General features: G+C 55.5%; 4 protein-coding genes across 4 annotated transcripts; 1 reads left to right on the top strand and 3 right to left on the bottom strand.

The window, feature by feature from the left end:
• Positions 1-1,354: 1,354 nt before the first annotated feature.
• Positions 1,355-3,400, bottom strand: ISF_04447 (Acyl transferase/acyl hydrolase/lysophospholipase; the record flags this gene model as incomplete). Its single annotated transcript, XM_018848053.1, has 3 exons — positions 1,355-2,651; positions 2,708-3,269; positions 3,334-3,400. The coding sequence occupies 3 exons, from the start codon at positions 3,398-3,400 to the stop codon at positions 1,355-1,357; spliced, it is 1,926 nt and encodes a 641-aa protein (XP_018705009.1).
• An 8,279-nt stretch (positions 3,401-11,679) lies between these two features.
• Positions 11,680-14,349, top strand: ISF_04446 (Zinc finger, C2H2-like protein; the record flags this gene model as incomplete). The annotated part of the gene is made up of 3 exons (XM_018848052.1): positions 11,680-11,781; positions 11,839-12,266; positions 12,336-14,349. The coding sequence occupies 3 exons, from the start codon at positions 11,680-11,682 to the stop codon at positions 14,347-14,349; spliced, it is 2,544 nt and encodes an 847-aa protein (XP_018705008.1).
• A 566-nt stretch (positions 14,350-14,915) lies between these two features.
• On the bottom strand, positions 14,916-17,791 carry ISF_04445 (alpha-glucosidase; the record flags this gene model as incomplete). Its single annotated transcript, XM_018848051.1, has 2 exons — positions 14,916-17,500; positions 17,563-17,791. The coding sequence occupies 2 exons, from the start codon at positions 17,789-17,791 to the stop codon at positions 14,916-14,918; spliced, it is 2,814 nt and encodes a 937-aa protein (XP_018705007.1).
• Positions 17,792-19,605: 1,814 nt separating this feature from the next.
• ISF_04444 (high-affinity glucose transporter) lies at positions 19,606-21,343 on the bottom strand (the record flags this gene model as incomplete). Its single annotated transcript, XM_018848050.1, has 4 exons — positions 19,606-20,078; positions 20,139-20,795; positions 20,856-21,178; positions 21,234-21,343. 4 exons carry the CDS (start codon positions 21,341-21,343, stop codon positions 19,606-19,608), a joined length of 1,563 nt encoding a protein of 520 aa, XP_018705006.1.
• Between the last annotated feature and the right edge of the window lie 1,368 nt (positions 21,344-22,711).

The raw sequence follows: 22,711 nt of genomic DNA, 5'->3' as shown, positions 1-22,711 counted from the left end.
GATCAGCGGGACATCGTGGAGGGATCGCGTAAAGCGAAAAAGCCACAGTTCCAGGATTGCTGTTTAAGTTACTGACGCAGTCTTTCTATGACACTTCAGTATTCGGTTGGGCCCCCTCACTTTCTGATGGCCGCAAGCTGCCGACTTGGAGCGGATTCGTTGGAGAATAAGTCGAGAAGATGTCAGGCTGCAACTGCCAGGCATCCGACCCAACCTGCCCCCATCTACATGCATCCCCATCCCGAACAGACGAGCAGAAAAATAAAAGGCCGCGGCCTGCGCGCGCTCCCCCGCGCTGCCAGCGAGGAGGAGGGGCAAAAATATGAGAGGAATACCGAAGAAAAGGTCCTTTCGATCCATCATCGGGTACCGAAAGAGGGGCGGCACGCGACATGCCTGGGAATTTCGGACTTGTTTGGACGAAAGTCCATCTTGATATCAACGACTGACTAGATGAGGCAAAATGGAAAGATTGCCCTTCACTCCGAGAACACCAAAGTCAGCGGAGATCCTGACGTTTGCTGGCCGACACGCGACATCCCTCCCCCTCAAGCTGTTTTAGCCGCGCATAGGCAGGGAAGTTGGCGAGTATCGAAAGCCAATCCCCGCTGCCCCCCCTTCCCCCCATACTTTTGAAAACGGATCTTACGGCAATAGAGAGAAGTGTATGAATCAGTGTAATTGCTCGATGGCCCTAAACCGACAAGCGACTCATGGCCCCGGTCACATATGGGCGGGCGTGATCCAGTCGGTGACATTCCACAGCATCCCACAAGTCGAATTTGGCGGTGTCAAGATCGCAGGGCCGGCAGATGACGGCTTGTTTCCAAGAGTCGTGTTAAGTTGACTCCTGGTGGTGAGCGTAAGACTCCTGATGGGGAGCATATGGCGTCGAGGGCACAATTAGGCGAAACGAGGTGCAACTTTTGTCACAGCACTGTAGAACTAAGTTGCAGATGGTGTCGATCTACGCGCCGCCCAGCAACGACATGAATAGAGATGACATCCCAGCAGCGGGTGTGCTCCGAGCGAATTTGATTCCGTAAAAATGCTGCCCTATAAGCTCGTGTTGGTGAAAAAAGTTTCATCATTCATTAGTTACACCAAAAGATCCGAAGACTGCCTCTGTCGGCATCTATGCAAGCACTCCCAATGCTCCCATTGAAGCATACCAAAATCGACAAAAAAAGAAGAACCGTCTTCTCAATGCAATGTAACCAACACCAACCAGTGCAGGGGGGTATTTTCACGCCTCGTGACTCTCCTTTTCCAGTCTGCCACGCGGCTCCAGCTCACACATATGTACAAAAACGAAGAATAAAAAACCATTTCATTACATGAGCGCTTCGCCTCTTCATCCCCGGTACTCTGGCTTTCGCGCCATGTTAACCGGGGGCGGGGGTGCCTCCTCCTCCTCATCGTCTATCGGGTACGGCAGCGCGGCGTGACCTCCTCCCCCGTTGCTGCTGCTGACGACCCTGTGTCCTGGGAGCGGCGTCTTGGGCGGCAACGGCGGGGGCTCGATGCGCGTGGATGGTGGCGCTGACTGTGGTGGTGGTGGTAGCGGGCGCGCGTGCTCGTCGGGGCTCATGATGGCAATTTTGTCGCCGCCACCCGCCGCGTGCCTGAGCTGCGTCGGCGTAGGCGCCGAGCCGAGGAGCCGGTCGTGTTGCTCTTGGTGGTTCGGTGTGCCGTTGCCCATCCTCTTGCTGCTGCCGCGCGACGGAGGAGGCGGCGGCGATGTCGTTCCGGGTGGGTAAGGCGCCGCGCCGCCGGGGCGCGCGTAGTCATACGAAGGCCGCGGGGGCGGTGATGACGAGCCACCCCATGGTGGTGGTTGGTTGCCGATGGTGAGGCTATCCGGACGGCCCGAGTCAAATGACGCCCGTGAGAGGCCGCTTCGGGGTGACGGTGGGAATGCCGTGGGCATGTCGCCAGGCAGCTCGACGGCAAAGGGCATGTCAACGCTGGGCGAGGGCTGCTGCCTGACGACCTCGGGGATTGTGTTGGCCTGGCGCTCGAGGCGCTGTCGCGCGCGGTGCACCTTGGCGAGGCGCGCCGAGATGCCCTGGACCATGCGCTGCTCCTCGTCGCGCGCCATGTAGCGCTTCGTACTGGTGCTGATGTCACCCAGTCGGTGCCACTCGTTCATACCGAACTCGCCGACGCCAATCTCAACGTTAAGGCGGAAGTAGTTCTCCGGGTTGACCCCGCGGCGGGCGAGGTGCTCGCGGAGCATGAACTCGTGGATCTTCTCGCACCCTTCAATTTTGGCGATGAGGCGCCGCCGCGCTTCGGCGAACTCCCCGAGGAAGCCCTCGTACCAAACCTGCTGGTTGCCGTCACTGCCGCGGGGCCGCCTCCCAGTGCCAACGCTGACGAAGAGGCCGACTTCGCGGCCAGGCCACTCGTTGACGACAGCCTCGTCAAGGGCTTCGGGCGCGGGGTTGAATGTGCCTACACCGTCGTCGTGGAAGCTCGACTGCCCGATGGAGATGGGCTTGAAGGCGAGGCCGATGGCGCACGTGGCGCGGCCGGCCTGCCAGATCCTGCAGTCAAAGTCGGGGGGCGGTTCGCGTCGCGAGTCGTAGGATCGAAGGATGACGGGGGCAGAGTGACGAGGGGAGTCTTTGTACATGGCAGTTACAGCACTGTGAGCGTGTTAGCGTTTTGCAAGCTTCAAGTTGCGGGTTCGGGGGTACGCCACGTTTTTGTCCGATTCTCGCGGGAGTCGTATAATCTGGCCTCGGGGTTGCCCGTGCCGGAGCTGTAGAACGGCTGCGCGGCGGCTTGCGCGGCGGGGCTACGCGCGCTGAAGCTGATCGTGCTGGCGTTGCTGAGATGCCGCTGAGGCATGGAGGAGCTTGAGGCGGTGGAAAGGCGGGTGGAGGAGCGCTCATCCCCGCCGTCGTTACCTTCGTCGTCGTTAACGGTGTGGTCGCGGACGGCCTTGCGGATGGCCTCCTCGAGTTTGCTGGCCTTAAAGAGGGTGGATCGGTAGGGGATACCGGCGATAGTCTTGTCGGTCTCAAAGACCACGCGGGTCATGCGGACGTAGAGAATCTTGCAGGTCTCGAGATCGAGTCGAAGGCGGCCAAGCATGATGGCGATGAGGCCGCCGGTGCCGGTGCCGATGATCAGGTCAAAATGGTCGCATGGCTTGGGGATCTCGTTGCGGCGCGGGGCGCGACCATGGATCTCGACGAAGGTCCGGTGCATGAGCTCCTGGATGATGATGAGCATGGAGTAGCCGCGGACACCACCACCGTCTGCGCTTGTTTGTTAGCGAGGGTCCTCATTTCGACGTGTAATTTGGTTGTTCGGCGGACATACCGAGAGACAGAATCCGCAGAGGCGGACCCTTGGTGGTGTCCTTGCGTCGGACGCCATAAGCGTCCATGGCGCGTGGGCGCAGGAAGTCGGTACGACCTATTAAATGTCTCGCAGCTCCTTGTCAAACCTTGCAGGGCGCGATGCAAAAGAGAACGGTTGCTAGCAGGCCAGTGAAACAGAGAAAAAAGGTTACAAAATTAAGCTGTAGCTAGCGGTGGCTTCGGCGGGCGTCTGTATGGCCGAGATACGGTCGAGGAATTGCGCGCGGCGGATTCCTTGGGCGGGCGGCGGCACGGATTAGAAGACGTTCGTCGCTCGTTCGGTCGCAGGTCGTGATCGGGCTGTGTGGGCAGCAAGGCAGGCGAGAGGACTGCGCCGTTGGGCGACAAGGGCCGTGGAGAGACAACGAGAGGCTTATGACGATGGTCTTCAGGGCTCCGTGATGAGGGTTTGGGTTGGGGTATCTCGGATAGCGGATGGGGGCGTACGCGCCAGCCTAGGGTCGGTTTGGATGAAGCTGATGAGTTTGAAATGCCAGCCTTGTGGCTGTGAGGACGAGCGTTTGAATGGTTGCCTTTTGCGAACGGCTTGATGACCAGCAGCAGCAACAACAGCAGCAGCAGCAGCAGCATTACCCCACCCGGCGTCCACTATTGTGTACCGCCTGGAAGTACTTCCAAGCAAGCAACGGATGATGATTGTATGGATGATTCGCTCAGAGGTACTTGAGGGTCACAGCAAGCTTGGAAGGGCCCCGAGGTACCTGTAGAAGCCCTGCCAAACAGGGCACTAACGCCCCGCAAAACCCAGGCCCGAAGCGCTATCCGCACCGAAACTTTTTCTTTCGTTAAATTACTAGGGCAAGGTATTTTGGCCAGCAGACAGGCATTCGGCGGATAACGGCGGGCAATTTGGGATGTCTACTATTATTACCTAAGATTCTAAAATGATTCCTTGTTCGCCGATGCTACCGTGCACTCTTTTTCTTTTTCTTCGTTTCTTCTCTGGCCTTGTGATCGTCTACACCCATTCACCACTCCCTACCTAGCCACCTAGCCTAGCTACCTGTGATTGCTTGGCAACATCCTCAGCCACCACCGCCACTCTGTACATTGGTAGCCTGAGCCACACAGTTGATACAGCGTTTCATTTGGTGGCGCGTATCACCAAGTCCCGTTTTGACATGTGAATCCAGACCCTTGAAGAGATGAACGGGGAAAAAAGAAGCCGGGCTTGCCATTCAGGAAACAAAAAAGCTCTCTACCTCGTCCTCTTCCTCATTTTTGCCACAACAAGACTCTCCTTCGCCAAGTCAAAGTACTGGTAGGTCGAGTCACCGGGATTCCCCTCCCATGTCACGTCGCACTTGAAGGCTGTGCAGCTTAGGTCGTCAGCCTGGCGCATGACGTAGGCAAAAAACGAGTCTGCTGCTCGTTTTTGATATCTGCTACGCAATATACCGACAAGGATTCAACGTACTGGCATCGCTCTACTTTTAGGCCTTTCATTAGTTACATTCGCTGCTATTGTTTAAAGCCCACCATCTTGTGCCGTGTAGCTGCTGCAAGGCCGTGACATCCGCCACCCCTCCCAGCCGTACTTGCGTATTATATCATGCCAAATGCATGCATGGCGTTGCTGTTCTGCTGGGCACCTGTCTCTTAATTTCTTGTGTACTGCCCTTCCCGACTCATCCGCAGCAACAGCAGCCCAACACTAGTAGATAACTCATGCACACCGTTACCGGCGCAGTATCAGCGTTTACTGTGTTGTCATAGGGGCGGCGGGGGACAAAGATGACGGCGGTGGCCGCGGCGGCCTTATGGTCTTGTCCGGTGCGCGGCCTTGGGCCCCAATGGCGTGGCTTGGCCTCGCTGCCAAGCTGCAGAACAATGGGAAAAAAACGTCTGCTTTAATACTTCTTATTTTTGTTTTCTGAGCGGGACACGACCTCTTCAATTGGCGCGGCTACGAGAAGCCAAAACGCCCCCTCTTGAGCATCGTGGGAGCCCAAGTAATAGTAGTAACCTACCTCGTATCAGCATCCTGCAGCCTGCCCACACAGCGCCTTGTCGCTCGCTTTCTTAGTGTCATACGAGGCTCCTGTTCCTGAGGACCCTCTCAGCCTTCTCTCGACGCAAGTTCATCCTGCCGCCTTCCTCCTGCCTCCTCAATCGCACGGCACGAGTGGGCTTCGGACATATCCGCTGCCTTGCCCCGGCCCGGCTGAGCTGATACTCGTGCATCATCGCCCGACTTGACCGAGTTCAGAGAGGGGGGAGGGGGGGTTTGGGGGTCGAAGATCAAGATTGCGCACGATGCTGCTAGCCGCCGGCACTTGTTCTGTCCCCCTTCCTACATTCTATCCCACCCAGCTTCCTTGCTTTTGGTGTGTCTTGTCTTGACCTGGTTCGATGTCGTTTTGCAGAGTAAGCGGTCTGTCAAAGCCCTACTCTGGAACTACAAGCTGTCGAAAATAGAGTTTACGCAGCCTGGTGTGCTGTCGCAGTGGAAGTACGTCAGCCTTTCCTAAAATAGAATCGTGCTAAAAAGGGCAAGACAACCTATGCTCTGTCGTCGCTATCTTTTTCTCCCTTTGGTGTCACTGCAGAAAGTTGCAGGCAACAGGGTTGCGGAACCTGCCGAGGTCCAGTGGCGAAACGTACCACCAGACGACGCTTATGTATGTTTATCCCGGGCGGCGGCGGCGACGGCGGCGGCCTCCTTTGTCAGCGAAGCGCGTGAACAAGTTGCCTCCTTGCCTCTCCGTCTTACCGCGCTGGCCAACATCCATCGCCAGCTGAACCGGACGGGGTGCACGTCGCCACCGCCGGAACCGCGCATGCAGAGGCGTCCTATTCATTCGCCAGACCCGGCCGGCGGCGTGGCAAAACGTGCGGCCTGTATCCTGCTTCGGCATTGCGGATCGTTGCGTGTCTCGCTCAAAATTCATCGTTCAGCGTCGTGGCGGTGAGCATTCTGACTGGACGCCGGTGGGAACCAATTGGGCTCGATGCAAGGTGTTTGGGGTGTCGGTGTATTGATGTATGCGAGGGAGAAAATCGAAAAGAAGAGAAGATACAAGAAAAGGGGGAGAAAAGAACACGGACAAGGCTGATTCGCCCCAGAGAGCGTATTAATCTCGATAGACTCCCTTCTGTACATACATCCGTGGTGGAGCCAAAGAGTGTTGGTGTTATCATAGAGCGTTACCGGTGAATGAGGTGTTGACTGGGCCATTGCTGTCTGTACTTGTAATCAGCAGCATCAAATGAATCTATGCACGTTTGATTTCCCGATTTTTCTGGCCTCTCGGTATCGCCGGGGCCGCCAATATACGTGGAACGTTGCTTTGAAAGCCCGGGATTGGCACTTCATCAGCGGATTTGACGTAGATGGCTTATTCCCGAGATCAGACACCCGAACACTGCCGTCTGCCATGTCCATGTTAACTAGTAGGCTTGCGCTATCCGTGTGATAATTGCTTCGATATTTCACGAAAATCTAATGCCATCATTATGATGAGCCTGTCAATACGGTCATCTCCCTCATGCGACAATAATAGCCCCAGTGGTGTGTCTGTCGTCAGTGTCATGGCCGTAACCTATGCGTCACAGATTAAGCAAGCCAAGTACGGGTGGCATGGGCATCCCTGCAGGATGATTTGAGCGACGAAAAATCTCGCTTCTTGTTTCAAGTAGACGATGAGTGTAAAATGTTGCTATGCTTGTTCGAAACATGATCAACCTTCCAATCGGTCTCGGAGCGGCTGTGTCGCTCATCAATGGAGAGAGTTTCAAAACACAAGCCTTGGCGGGATCGATTCGGTGACAGCGGCACGGGTACTGGTACATGATGCGCGCATGCTCCTGCATTGAATTTCTGTCTCGGTCAACGACCTTGGCGGTCTGGTCGGATTGATGAGCCACGCGCGAGCGACTCGGCAGATGGTGAAGTGAAGGCAAGTTGCTGGTATGGGTACGCCACTATGAAGTAGGTCTGTCATGGACTCGAACTGATTCTGTAACTGCTTTGTCATAAGTTGGTTTGTCATGACAGAACGATTGGTCCTCATGAGACAGCGCACCATACTAACGTCGTGCCATTGCGTTAAGCAAGGCCATGGCTTTTGGCGATGCGTCCTCTTCATAGGTCATGCAATGAGGTTGGCTCGCACGAGGCAGAGGGACCCTTGCTCGATTCGCGGATATGATTTCCCTTTAGTGCAGATGGCAGCCTTCAGCAGGTCAGGGGGGGAATAGCATACATGCCAGCTAATATCCAAGCATAAAAAGGGCGGACAGCATCACGGAAGATCCTGCAGGTACATGCGCGTTGAAAAACTTGATTGGCGTGATCTCGTCTCTGACACGATGCCATTCGCAAGAGGCCTTGTCATGACCCATCGGCCCAGTCGTTATACCTATACACGGTACCGACTAGAGCAGGGATCGGGGCTAAGAATTGCCACTTGAGGACTTGGGGAGAGTGATTCGTCGCCAAGTCGGGCAGGGGAACACGTTGATTGTGCGGTGGCCTCATGGTGGCGAGTAATGCAAGGAGTGGTTATGGAAATCTATTGGGGAAGGCTTGGGGGTGGCTAAGTTTGAGGGAGGCGAGAGGCGAGTTCAAACATGGGTAAAAAGCAAAAAAAAAAAAAAAAAAAAAAAAAAAAAAAAAAAAAAAAAAAGGAGAAGAAGAAGAAGGAAACGAGAAGACAAGTGATGGCTCATGACCCGAGCGTCTACATGGTTGTTACAGGTCACAACGACGACCAACTAGTTGCGAGATGAAAGTTTGAGGGGAGCTGGCTTTGGTGGGAGGCGGATGAGCTGGTTGGTCGGGCCAGTGGCTACTAGAAAGCTTAGCTGGATTTTCTACTACAGAGCCCTGTATGGAGAGAATCCGCGCCTACCTACATACGGATATGTACTCGCAAGGTAGTTACCAATCCGGATGCTGTTCGACAGGCGAGGCTTGATTTTAATGTCTGTCCTGCCTGGTATTCTTCTCGGAGGCGGAAAAGTCGGGGTGGTCAGTGTCAGGCTGAAGAGCAGCCCAGCGCCACCAGGACCGCTAGAAGCAATTCCTGGAAGGAGGCTAGAGCGAATGCAGCGAAGCCGCGTGCCAGTGTAATTTACCAATTTACCAGTTCCTTGGGGGTAAGGAAGAAGCATTGGCACTTTCTCCGTATCTGGCACTGGTACAGGTACATGGAACAAAGTCGGCAAGGCTGACAAGCCGTCTCTCTGGTGCTGAACCTGGTGCGACCCGCCGCAGCCGGCCGCCGCCAGGACGGAGCAGAGAGAGAGAGAGAAGTTCAGTGTGTCAGCGGGTTTTCTGTAAACGAGGGCGGCGGAGGGCTGCCGGGGAGGGACGGACGAATAGAGAAAACAGAAAAGAGGGAAAATCTATTTCGGTACAGAGAGGGGGAAAGGTCACATCTCGTGTCGTGTGTCGGGCTACGGGCGTGTCGGGTTTTGGGGGGAGGGGAGGCGAGGGGGATTCACTGGTCACTGCCTACTGGTGCTAATACTGGGTAATATGGGCGGTGCTAAAGATGAGACGCCAGGTGCCTCAAGGCCGGGCCAGTCAGCAAGTGATCATATTACTTTGCGCAAAACGGGACGTTCATCGTCAATAACTGGACGACTAAAATAAAAATAAAAATAACTAGATAACTACAAAATACTGTAAGCAGTGCCGATGCCGCGTGCCCTTTCCCCACCTGGATTAAGACTGAGATACAGTAGCATTGGCAGGTCTCTTTTTTTTTTCTCGGTGCCGGGTGCATGTACAACGGAGTACAATTGGGGCATAGTTACTGCATTCGCGGCATCCAGATATCCGCACATTACTGGGCAGAATAGGCATGGAGGCTTGTTGGCGGAAGATGCCGTCCAAAGGCTATGAGGAATGGTTGAGGCCAACGGCAAGTGAAGGAAGACGACCAACTCAGCTGGCATGGGGAATTTGAATAGCCTTGACCGAACGTTGACCAACTAGTTACGGAGTATCCCCCGTGCCACCTGTAGGTATTTCAGACGTGCAGGGGTATTGTTCAGCCTGGTCCAACAACTTCTTTTTTTTTTCTCTGTCGTCATAACCAGCAACGGCCGAACTAACTTTTAGTGTCGACAGGTATCCGTACCTCTTGGTGTTAGTTGGTCAAGAGGTCGACCAAGTGAGCTGAGCCACGGCGGCGGCGCACTGGCAGCATGGCGGATCCAGCAATATGGGCTTTCCGGACCCCGATGGCAATACCATTCAGGTTGGTACCGAGCTGGGGTCGGTCTGTACCGTTCTCTCTCTTTTTCTCCCTGCAGGCTGTACCGGGAGAGCTGGGCCGGACTGGGCTGGGCTGGGCTGGGCTGGGGCGTGTCAGGTATCAACAGTGTCTGTTTCCTTGATTTTCGTCTGTGTCTCCCTATCCCTTTTTTTCTCTTGCCAACAAAGGGCTAAAATAGTAACCAGGAGTGGTGAGTACATGCCATCTGTCGTAGCATGCAGTTCCATGTTCAGCCTCGTGCCTGAGGTGCTTCCCGATGGCTTTTGCATGCTGTCGGCATATGTAGGCTACCTGCCTGCCTTGGCCAGTGCCTGCGGCTTTGCGCCTCGCATGCAGATGCTGCCACATATGCCACGCGGCACCAAGGTACAGTTCCGAGGAGGCTGGCAAGCTACCTACGTATGTACCTAAATTAAGAAAGTCTTTGATATATTTGCTCACAATCTTGAATCTGCGACCTGCGTCCATCAGGCGGCGTCAGGTACCTACATACATGCTACCTGGGTACGAGGTAAATTTACAGGCTGCCCTGGGCCCTGTCTGCAAATCCTTGGCCGCTGCACTGGTACTGCAGTGTACCTCCAGTAATGGGTAGGTTACCCCCAAGTACTAAGGTCGGCAGGCATTACCTGGTAGTTAGAGGCTGTTTCTGGTAGCTGTTGCTGCACACCCCCCCGAGCCAGGCCACGCCCCGCTCAATGTAAATGGTAAGACTCTTCAGGGCTTCTCTGCGCCGCCTTGGTTCAACGAGTCCTAATACGAATAAGCGGTGCCTTATTATTGAAGATACAAGGTTACCTACTCAGTGGCCAGGTATCTTGGGTGCAGGACGTGCCTGCTGTGTAATTGTCCTGACACAGCCTGCAACGAATGGTAGCCTTGGCCGCGAGACACCCATGTTCTTCTCCTTCTTCTTCGTCTTCTTCTTAATTTTTTTCCTTTTTTTCCCCCAACACTCTTCATCGCCTCCGGATTACGCACTGCCCTTGTCTTTTCCTGCCTTGGCTAGTTTTACACCAAGATACCAGTCCTACGGTCCTACGAGCACAAGCAGTACAACCCAGCAGTCACACTGCTACGGCTTGTCACTACAACAGACAGTCCTCTTCTGTCTGTGTAGTTGTACACGTCGTGCTTCCACGTCTCCCATTCTTCTCCCCCCTTTTGATTTTTTTTTTTCTCAACTTGGTCTTTTCTTCTTCTTTTGCCTCTTTAACTTAATCTCCAATTTTTTCCTGTACTCCTTTTCGGTTCTTCGTTACCCTCTCGCCTCCCTCGCTGCCTTGTACCAACCGCGGCTGCCCTGCCGCCACCACACGCCACACGCCCCCTCTCCTCTCCCCTCACCCCACTCCTTCTCGCTGTGGCTTCTTTTCCTCGTCTTCCTCCTCACTGTGTGTGTTGCAGCCTTACAACAGACCAGCTAAGACGCCAGCACCACGCACAGAAACCACACAACGCACAAACTCACCACCCTCCACCTCTCCCAATTATTGTCACCTTTATTTGGCTGCCTCGTCCCGCCTCGTCCCTCTTTCCCTCGTCTCCGTTTGTATCCTTGTATCTTGTACCCTTGGGACGGCCGCTGCTTTCCTCGCTCACCCACGCCCGTCATCACGGTCCTCTTTTTTCCCTTTGTCTGCTAGTATTTCTTCAAACAGCAACTCTTGCTCTTGGCTCTCCCGTCCCTACTTCACTCGGTCGTCGCCGTTGCTTCCGTCTCGCCCGCTTGGCCTCTGCATCTTCATCGCAGCCTTTTCTCGAACTCTGGAGCTTCGATCCGCCCTTCGTTTTGCAATGAACTCTACCGCCGGACCCGCGGCCTCGTACCTCACCTAATCCCGCCCACAACACACCACCAAAAACTTCCTCTTGCAGCCAACCGCTTTTCCGCAAATCGCAAACCGAAAACCGCACCTTCTTCTCAGCTCGGCTCTCCGGCCGCCCAGCCTCCGGCTTTCAGGCCCGAGGCCGCTTGCTGACGGTCTCTCCTCAGCTCGCCTTCTAATCTACCTCCCGTGCCGCCCGCCTGCCCATCACGGCTGGTCTGACACCACATGGAACCTGCTGGCAAGAGGCGCAAGCTTGCCCCAAAGCTCAGTGCCTCTGCGTCCTCTCCTCCCGATCCTCGCTCTGCGCCCTCACATCATCATAATCCTGTACGTCTCGGAAAACCTCCCCATCCGTTTTTTACGCTTTGCTCTACGCCGTGGCAGTTACTTCGCTTGCCAAGCCCAGCTGACATTCCCAAGCCTCGTCCCTCTCACATAGTTCCAGATGCGCCTCACCACAGCCAACGCCACGAATTTGAGGCCTTCGCCCGTCATCTGCACGATGCTGCCATGCTCATCAACCGACAAGCAGCGCGCCCAAATGCCTTTTACGCGAACGTCTCGGTACTCCTGCTGGGCTGGCAAGATGATGCTGCTGCCCTTGACAACATTCGCGCTCTGCAGCAGGTCCTAGTCTCCGACTACCGCTATCACACGCAAACATGGCAGATCCCCAGTGTCGCAAACCCCAGTATTAAGCTCAGCATGCAAATAGCCTCATTTCTCGAGCACGCCCAACCTAATCATCTTCTCATCATCTACTATTCTGGCCACGGCTACGTCAGTGCAGACGGACAACTTTACTGGGCCTGGTACGTAATCCTCACAGCGAGATGCAGATTCACCTTTCATTAAACCTCACAGCTCTGACCATGTCACAGCTCCCCCCACGACCATTCTGCCAAGCTGAAATGGGACGGGGTTCGCTGCCTCTTCGAAGACGCCCAGTCCGATATCCTCCTCCTCCTGGACACTTGTGCCGCTCCCGACTCTATCGCTTCTGGCAACGGCGTTAAGCAGGTCATTGCCGCCTGCTCTGCAGAGACAACCCGACAGCCTTCAGCCACTTCCCGTGCTTACTTCTCTCCTTGTCTAACCGCAGCCTTACACCAATTAAGTCGTACTACCTCGTTCTCCACTCAGCAGCTTTGCCAGGAGATTAAGATTGCTTCCCAAGCAAACTCCTCGCCGCGATTTCCGTCTCCCGCTTTTGAGCCGCAATTTTTCACCTTGACGCCTGATCAAGGCAAAAGTATACAGCTTGCGCCACTGATAGATTCTTCGTCCGATGCCGCCACGCCAGAAACCAGCCGCGCTCGAGATGCTCCGCTCAGCCCAAAGTCAAGCCCGAAACTGAACTTCGACGAAGCTCGCGTTCTGGTTTGCACTACGTTTGTCGGTGATGTCAGTCCAGATATGTCGGCTTTCCACAGCTGGCTACGGAACACGCCGCCTCTAGCCGCTCAGATAACTGTCGAGGGCATGTTTTTGGGTCCTCCGACAGTCCTACTCATCTCTATGCCCACAGCTCTCTGGGCTAGCGTCCAGCATGACAAGATTTGGTACTACCTTGGCACCATAACCTCGCGCAATATGGTTTCCCTATACGAAAAAATGGTAGGAGCCTCCGCCGCTCCCGCTTCGGCCATCGAAACGAACACAGCAGCAACGGCTGCCCCAGAGTCCACTCCCACGAGCGCGCATTCACGTCCAGCGTCGGGTGCCCAGTGGCCATTGCCTGGATATGCGGTGAAAGACGAGCAACCAGACGGACAAACGAGCCCAACGGCCAGGCTGTATCAGTCGCTCGCTGCCGGTGGACTAGGAATCAAACCACCAAAGCCTCCCGGAACCGAATCGGTAGAGATGCAAGAAGCTGCTGAGCAGCTCAAGGCTCTCAGTCACGTCCGCCACCGAAGTGGTGACACTTCTGCTAATACCACGTCTCCCCAGCGCGCTGCTCTACCGGCATCTATGCCAACGCTACACCCTGGCTTCCGTAATTTAACCCGTTCAGAGTCGATGCCTGTGCTGGACAGTGGCACCGGATCCGCCGGCGCGAGGATGAGACGCATGCTCGGCAAGCCTGACATTCGATGCGCTCATTGCAGCCATGCGCCGTTCAAGGACTCATCTTCCCTAAGAAAACATATCGCCGCGGCGCACACGCGCCCGTTTCCCTGCGCGTTTTACTTCGCTGGCTGTACCAGCACGTTTGGGTCCAAGAACGAGTGGAAGCGTCACATTGCATCGCAACACCTTTGCTTGCAGTATTATCGCTGCTCACTCTGCTCACACAACACGGTGGATGGAAAGGGTAACGAGTTCAACCGCAAGGATCTATTTACTCAGCACCTACGCCGCATGCATGCGCCTCTTGAGGTCAAGAGAGCCCTCGCCAAAGGTGATAGTGGCCAGCACCAGTCAGAATGGGAAAGCTACGTCAGAGATATGCAGACTACCTGCCTTATTCAGCGAAGGCATCCACCACAGCGGTCTAGCTGCCCGAAACCCGGCTGTGGAAACACCTTCGAAGGTTCGAGTGCATGGGACGAATGGACAGAGCATGTTGGTCGACACATGGAAAAGGGCGAAGGCGACAATCTTGGAGTCGACGACTTGCTTCTACGATATGCTCTCGATGAAGGCATCATCGAGCGGGTTGGCGATAAAGGATACAAGCTCTGTCAGGTTATGGGCAGCAGCGGCACGCCAAGCCTGCCGCCCAGTCAGGCCATGTCAGAAACACACGAGTCGCAAGCGATGTCGACGCAAAGCTCAGCACCACCGCCACCAGATGATTCGCAGCCGTGGGGTGCCCGGTCGCTGCCGCCGCTTCCTCCTCATTTGCTACATGCACCACACGACCGAGATCCGAACCCGAGGCCAGAATGAATTCACAACTCACGCAGCACCAAATTTTCCCAAGCCGCATTGAGCAAGTCCAATCTTGCTCCATAACCTCTTACGCAAAAATGATCTTTTCTTGGTATTTTTCATTGCACATGTCGTTTATTGTACGCTTAGCATGGCCGGAACGTTTGTCCAATCGTTTTTACCAATATTGCGCATTTACATCGGAGTGGTTGGGAAAGACCTGATTTTTGTTTGATTTTCTTGTTGTTTGACTTTTGGATACCGTCTTCTTCGACTACATACATACTCGAGCGACCTGGTGTTGCCGTATTGACTATTAGTTTACCTCGTTTTCACAATCATGTACATATGGACTTGAGTGCAGAACGCACCCAAGTTTACCATGGAACAAACTAGACACCCATTTTTCATGCATGCCTTTTTCTCTTTTAGATTGTCATGTCCAGGCGCATTGCCCGTCTATTTATGATGCTCTGCTCATTGCCATAAGAAATATTACATGTCCACTCTGCTTATATACTTGAATGTATTGCATTAGATAGGCAGTTATTACTCGTGTTTCTTTAATCGTGACCGGATTCTCATCAAATCTTGGTGCTGCTGGCCTCGGTGAGCGAAATGTCCACCTTGGTCGAGCGGCTCCCCTTGCCCTCCTCCGAAGAAGACCCCCTCGCCGCCGCCGCCCTCCTCGTTTTGCAGTCCTCCCCGAGCACCGTCACCTTTGTGATGCGCGGCAGCTGCTCCCCGACCGTCGCGAACGTGCCGTTCACGCGCAGCACGCCCCCCTCGTACGCGAACGTGACGTCCGTGACGGCCCCCGCCGCCTGCTCCACCGACACGCCGTCGTCCATGTACAGCTCCCCCGCGGCGGCGCCGCGCTCGTCGAGCGGCACCAGCAGCTCAAAGTCCTGGCGGCGCAGCTCCGTCGTGGTGTTTGCGGAGCGCGCGCGCAGCGGGATGACCACGCCGGCACGGATGAGCAGCGGAATGGTGGTGACGTCGACGGCGGAGAAGGTGTGCGGGGTGCGGCCGTCGCCGCGGACGAGCTTGTGGGTGTACCAGTCGTAGAAGCGGTCGCGCGGGAGGTGCACGGAGACGGCGGTGGCGCCCTCGTCGACGACGGGCGCGACCATGACGCCCGGGCCGTAAAAGTACTGCAGGTCGAGCGGCCAGGCGGCACGGTCGTCCGGGTAGTGGAAGAAGACGGGCGCGATGCTCGGCGTGCCGTCGACGCTGGCGCGGCGCATGGCGGTGTAGAAGTAGTCCATCAGGCGGTAGCGGATGTCGATGGCCTTGCGGGCCGCGGTGGCCACGCTCGGCCAGCGGTAGAATTCCTGCCCGGCGGCACCGTACTCGTTGTGGTTGCGGTAGAAGCTCGAGAAGGCGCCGAGCGCAGCCCAGCGCGCGCAGAGCTCCTCGGTGGTGTTGCCGGCGAAGCCGCAGACGTCGGAGCCGACCATGCCGAACTGGAAGAGCGCGGAGAAGGCGAGCAGGCCGCGGATCGACTCGCGGTATTTTTGCCACGTCGACAGGTTGTCGCCGAGCCAGTGGCCAACCTTGGCGCCGGCGCCGGCAAAGGTGCTGCGGGTGATGATGAGCGGGCGCAGGCCCGGGCGGCGCGCGAGCATGGCCTCGCGCGAGGCGATGGACATAAGGGAGCCGTACATGTTGTGTGTGTCGTACATGGCGAGCCCGTTCTGGTGCATCACGTCCGTGTTGATGGTGTGGTTGGAGATGCCGCCGTGCGCAGCGTTCCAGTCGTCCTGGTACGCCGCCTTGTTGTGGATGGCGTACTTGGGGTACAGTAGGTCCCGGTCCGGGAGGCCCTTTTGGTCACCAGCGGCAGCGGCGGCGCGGGCTGGAAGGATGAGGGAGCCGGTATCGACGGCGGGTGGTACATTCGGGTTGGTGGCTTCGACGGGGATGGCGGCGGTTGCGGCATCGATGCTGCGCTTGCCGGTGCAGCCGCCGGCCTGGAACTGGCATGGCCAGCCGGGGAGCGAGCGCGGCGGCGCGCGGACGGGTGGCGCAGGGGGCGGGTAGCCCTTGGCAGCGGCGTAGGGGTCGTCGCAGGGGAAGTTGCAAGGGAAGTTGCTCGGCTCGTTCATGTCGATCCAGAGGGCATCAATGTCGAGGCCGGCGTCACGGTCGAAGAAGAGCTTGAACTCGTTGGTCCAGTACGTGTCGGCTGTCTCGGCGAACCAGTCTGGGAAGACGGTCACGCCGGGCCAGACGACGCCGACCCAAGCGGACCCGTTGGCGCGCAGCAGGAAGGCGTTTTGCTCAATGCCGCGGTGCAGCGGTGGGTAGTCCTGGTAGGCGACGGCCGGGTCGACCATGACGACGTAGTGCTGATCGCGCTCGTGCAGGTGTGAGACGAACGCCCGCATGGTCTCGAGCGGGTACCGCTCCGGATCGAGGGAGAAGACGCGGCGCCGGTCCATGTAGTCAATGTCGGTCCACATGGTCTCGAGCGGTATGCCGGCGGCGCTGTAGTTGTACACCACCTCGGCCACGTCAAAAGCATCCTGGTACCCGTAGCGGCAGTTGTGGAAGCCGAGGCCCCAGTACGGCTGCATCGCGGGCGTGCCGGCCAGCGCGCCGTACTGGCGCGAGACCTCGACCGGGCTCGGGCCAGCGAAGAAGTAAAAGTCCAAGACGCCGCCGAGGGTGTTGTATTCGAGGTATTGCCGGCCCGAATTGGCGGTGTCCTGGTCGATCATGATGTCCATGCCGTTGGAGTTAAGGAATAGCACGCCGTGCGCGCCGGTAGCCCGCTGCTCAAGGTAAAACGGATGTGCGCCGTAGAGGTTGGCACCGTTGGGGATGCCGAAGCTGTCCTGGTTCCAGAGCGTGCGGATGTAGGCCGTGGTGTTGAGGCGGAACGGATCCGAGTGCTCGCCGAGGCCGTACAGGTAAGGATCACTGGGCAAGGCGGTGCGCAGACGCAGGTACTGGCTTTCAAAGACGAGCGAGGCGGCTGAGGTGTCGAAGAGTACCTCACCCGTATCGCGCCGGGTGACTTTGAAGGAAAAGGGCGACGCTGTGTGTGCGAATTGCAGGTGACTCGCTGACGCAGTCGTCTTGGCCGAGGATCGCGCAAAGACGGACTCGGGGACCTGGTAGACTTGGTTGCCGGCGTCCTGAATCTTGACGTGGAGACGGTTGTCTGGAGCGATTGAGTCAGCAATGCACAAGGTAGAATGAATAATCTATTTCGAATACGCTTACCAGTCTCATAGGTCACTTGGAGAATGAGATCCTTGAGATCCTCGCCGTAGACGTTGCAGGCTGTGCCAGCGAGGGTCAGCTCAGCCGTCAGGCCCGAGTCTGTTGTCTGAACATTGGAGGCAGTGTAGCCGGGACACTTTTCGAGCGCGTTGTTGCTGGTGTCCTCACGGGCGATGATGCCGGCTGCAGAGACCAGCGCCGGGAGTGACAAGCTTCCCCAGAGTCTCATTGCGAAGGTTGGACGTGAAAATGCGTGTAGCTGAGGCTGGGGAAGGTCATGAGATGCCTGTGGAGGGGCAATGTCTTATACCTCGTTGAACTTCCCCCGGAAAAATAGTTACCCAACCGGTCCCCTGTCGATACATACAGAAGCTCCGGGGACCCCATCCCGCATGTACATGCAACCTGAGAAGAAACTAGCCATTGCTAGCAAAAGGGAATGCAGCAAGTCCCGGGAAGGGCGGAGACGCCGTCGTGCAGCTAACAAGTGGCGGGGTTTATTAGTGTTGGAGCCGCCCCGGACGGATCATTTTATCGCGAGGGCAAACAAAGGCTTGCATGACGATACTCAGGCTGAAAAATAGTGGAGGTTCAAGTTCAATTTGGAATCGAAGATTCACTCTGTGGCCTTGGTTGACGATGTAACTTGAGTAAGACATGGCGTTTTGTAGATGCAAGTCTCACTGCCAATCGATAAGGTCGAGCGCCGAAGAAGCTTGACAAATTTGCCCGATTTGTATCCGTACTGTTTTACGAGGCTTATTACCCCAGGCTTTATCATTAGCAAGGTGTGGCTTGCCCGCAGTCCATGACTCGGGCCTTCAGTATAATCCGAGGGAGGCTGCGGCAAGTCTTCTCGATGTTCACCGAACGGATGAATTTTGGGCTGCTTTGCTCTTCCCGTAGGGGATTAGTTTGTGCCAGTCCCTTGCCAGGAAAAGAGCAGTTGACAGCGAGGATCGAGCGTAATTGGCCATGCAATGGCTCCCGGGATGAATGCCTTGCAGTTCCCCGCACGGCTATAGGATTGTGGCATTGTTGCCCATGCAATTTCGAGAAAGCGGCTCTTTTCTTGGTCCAATTGCAAAGTCACTTGACGGCGTCGCATTTTTCAACCGATCATCGATGTTCCTCGTTTCCTTCCCGTCAGCTCCAACCACTGGCTCCAGCCCACATAAATTTCTTGCCAGGGATTCTTCTCGCTTGCACTAAAACCAGACCGCGACGAGGAGGCAGCTCATCTGCCGCTCGCGTGCGCCCTTCGTAAAGGGCCGAATAACATCGAACTCGGCTCGCTCTAGAGACCCGGCTCGCCGGGGGCGGGAGGAGGAAGGGACAGGACTGCGAAACCTGCCTAATCTTGTACCAAAGAGCTCGCCTCACCCAATTCATCCCAATCGGCGAGTTCCCCCCTAGCTTTCACCGTCTGGGAGCGATCTATTCTGTTCGGTCTTGCTTCGGCGGAACTTTGCATATGATGGAGGGGAAAAAAGCCCACAAGTGGCGGCAGATGTGATATCATGCACGCTGTCAAACTCGTTCTCCGCCTCTTCTTATTGCCGTGCTGTTGCTGGAGAAAGAAAAGCTGCCCGCCCTGGCTGGGGCTTGGCGTCTTTCGATCTGCAAGCTGGTGGAGCTAAAAACTAGGTTCGTCGGCCCGACATGCTTGTCGACTTATTATTAGTAGGCAAGGCTGTGCCTGGTTCGTGCCTGGTTTTATTAGAGGATCAGCTCTAGGGTAGCGCTATAGCAAAACGTAGCCGTCGAATGAAAATATGTAGATAGATACGACATGATGACGGCGAAACATGGCCACAAAAGCAATGTTACTCACCGGGAGAGTATAAAAATAGTACAGCTAGACGCAAATAAATGCGGTTGGATATTCAATATGGATCGGAGACTTCATAAACACCATCGTCAAAATAGACAGAGTTTGAGTTGTCATTGGTCAAGGCTGTGGAAACAAACAATACCAAACTACCAGATATACCAAGTCATGCTAGCCCCTCATTTATCTTGTCCTGCTGTCTTGTCGTGCTCTCAAGCAATCTCAGTCGGCTTCTCAGCGTTCTCAATGTTCTCTCCCCGCGCCTTCTCCGCGCCTTGAGCGGCAATGCTGGCTCGTTGCTGCCAGCTTTCCGTCGGGCGCCACGAAGTCGACTTGGGTGCAAACTTGACATCTTCGTAAAGCTGGTCCACTTCCTCGAGAGTAAGGTTCTTCGTCTCGTAGATAAACAGGTAAACAAACGCAATGCAGATAAAGCAAGCGCCGAACCAAACAAAAAAGATCTTGGACTGCAGATTAGCAGATCCCTCGCCCCAGTTGACCAGATACGGTGTCGAGAATGCAATCGCCCAGTTGAGCAGCCAATTGCTCGCCGTTGTGATGCTGATAGACTTGGCACGTGTTTTAAGAGGAAATATCTCGCCGGTTACAACCCACGCCAGTGGGCCCCAAGTCGACGCGAAGAAGAAGATATAGATGCACACAAAGGCCACTGCTGCCTTTTGGCCTGCATCGTTGGTTGAATAAACGGCCCCATTCTCGGGGTTTTGACCCGACGAGAACGTACCAGACATGCCCACAATAAATTGTGAAATACACATGCCAATGGCACCAAACAGCAACAGAGGCCGCCGACCCCATTTGTCGGTTGCATAGAGACCTGGAACTGTAGATACCACGTTTATTGCTGAAGTAATCATTTGGATGGTGAATGGATTGGTAATCCCCGATTTCTCGAAGTATTTTGTGCCGTAATAAAATACAAAGTTGACGCCTGACATCTGCTGCAACGCCTGCAAAGCAGAGCCTGTGAGCTGGCGTTTCAACACGGGGTGGCGGAAGCAATCGAGATATGAAGTCCCCGCACCAAGACTCATTTCGTGGTCGTGGTTCGCTTTGATCTCATGCAGCTCCTCGGCGACAGCGGGGTGATCGGCGGGAAGCCGGCGTATTCTGCCCAGAGCTTTGGCGGCCTTCTCGAGCTTGTTGGCACGAATGAGGTAACGGGGTGTCTCGGGGAGGGTGATCATTCCGATGAGCAAGATCAGGGACCATGCGAATTGTACGGCAATCGGGATACGGTAGCTTCCGCTGTCGTTGCGGTTGGCCGTTGCGTTGTCGACAACAGCGGCAAGCAATAGACCAATCGTGATGGCAAGCTGGTAGGCGCCGACAATGGCACCGCGGATCCATTTGGGAGCCGTCTCGGATTGGTACAGAGGGACTGAATCTAGGAGTTAGGAAAGGAAGAAAGCGATCGGTGATACCAGGGAACAGCACGTACTCAGAGCAGAGATCAAGCCAACTCCAAAGCCAGCAAAGAAACGGCCAGCAAGGAATAAGGGAATAGCCGTGGCAGCAGTCTGGAGAGCGACACCCAAGTTGAAGACCCAGGTAGAAATTATGAGGCCAGGACGACGTCCAAGAGAATCGGCGAGGAAGGGTGAGGCGAGCGCGCCGAAGAAGGTACCAGCGGACAGGATGGAGACGATGGCAGACTCTTGAGAGGTAGTGATGTTGGGCCCCTTGTCATCGGTGAAGCCTGTGCTGAACTGACTCTTCCAGTATGGCATAACAATGATACCGCTGATTGTACCTGTATCGTAACTACCTTGAGTATTAGCTTTGGCCAAGGTCGTGACGGGCTGAAGACAATCCATACCCAAAAAGAACACCACCAAAGGCAACGAAGAAGCCCATGGCGATGGCCGGCCAGACCTTGCCGGCCTCATTCTCCGGCTTGGAGAGGGAGGCCTTGCGTAGGAACCCCATGGCTGTGGCCGAGGCGGGATGAGTAGAGCTGGTAGGGGCACGTGTAGGCTGTAGGGCAGGGGATGCTATGAGTGAGACAGAGTATTCATAGACAGGAAAGTGTCGGATTCGAAGGACGAGGAGCTTTGACAGATGAATGAACGTGTAGTGTGGAGGTGGCGAGGGTCTTGTATATGTACGCATGTACCTAGGTACATGGGGAGACGGACGAGAGACGGGGGAAGGCTCAACTGGGGAACTCGAGGTCGAATCTTAGTAGAATACCTGGCCGGGCACGGAGCAGCCTTTAACCCAACTTCGCTAAGACGCTAAATGAAGCTGTGATGGGATTTTAGCCTGGAGCAGTTGGCGTGGAGCGTTGACAATGAACCTTTGCGTTGATAGTCCTCTCCACACCCCCATCTGGGAATGCGGGAGTCGATCGAGTGTGCATAGAGGCATTTTGTCACTAGTCGCCCGTGGCGTACAGGTCTTCGCAGCTGTTCAAGAGGAGATGCATTAGCCGAAAGCGCGCGTAGACGTTTGCGGCGTCGGCAAGTCTTTGCATCATGGCTTGATTCTCTGAGTACGATAATCAAGACGTCGCACAAAGGTTGAGCTGGGACTCGATAGACTCGGTGGGCGCTGTTAGGAGAGAGAGAAGAGGGGGCATTTGTGTTGTTCTTGGAAGAAAAAAGTGAGATGCCTGCACTTGGCAGAATCGATGTGGGAAAGGCTGACGCGTTGGGCAGCATTGATTTGAACTTGTTAACGCGTTTGCTGCTTGCCGGCTGCCAGCAATCGGCCCATTTCCCATGATCGTTGGCATAACCCCAAAGTCGCTCTCCTCTGCATGTATATACATACTTTGTAGATCCACAGGTACCGTTGCCAAAGCACATTTCATCTTGTAGTTCACTAAAACTAGAGTTGGTGGCTTGCGCTAATCTGCAACGAACAGCGCCTCCCATCTAAAGGCCGTCAGCCAAGCCGAGCCTGGTAACTAGTTAATTGATCCTGGGCATCCTCACCAACAAAGGCTTTCGAGCTAGGGAAAAAATGTCATTTGCCGGAGAATTTTGGTCAACGTCGACGTTAAATTGTCTGTCTGTCGCCGCGATTTGCTCGACTCGGCGCCGTTGACGGTGGAATACTACCTAAGTTTGCGACAACAGTTCGACCGGTCAACTGCGCCCTCGAGGTCGATCAAGCGCGCGCGGCGTACTGGCCGATGGTTAAATGGTCCAATCCAGAAAGCCGATGACTTACCACAGTGTCATAAGCGACTCCAAATGCCGACAAACAGACACTACCTTGAACATAGCAGCCTCATCTCACCCTATCATCATCCTTCGGCGTCATCATCCTCCAGCAACAATGACGCAAATC

Source organism: Cordyceps fumosorosea (assembly GCF_001636725.1).
Source record: "Cordyceps fumosorosea ARSEF 2679 chromosome Unknown scaffold_9, whole genome shotgun sequence".
Lineage (NCBI taxonomy): Eukaryota > Fungi > Ascomycota > Sordariomycetes > Hypocreales > Cordycipitaceae > Cordyceps > Cordyceps fumosorosea.
This window is presented reverse-complemented; position numbering and strand designations above follow the sequence as displayed.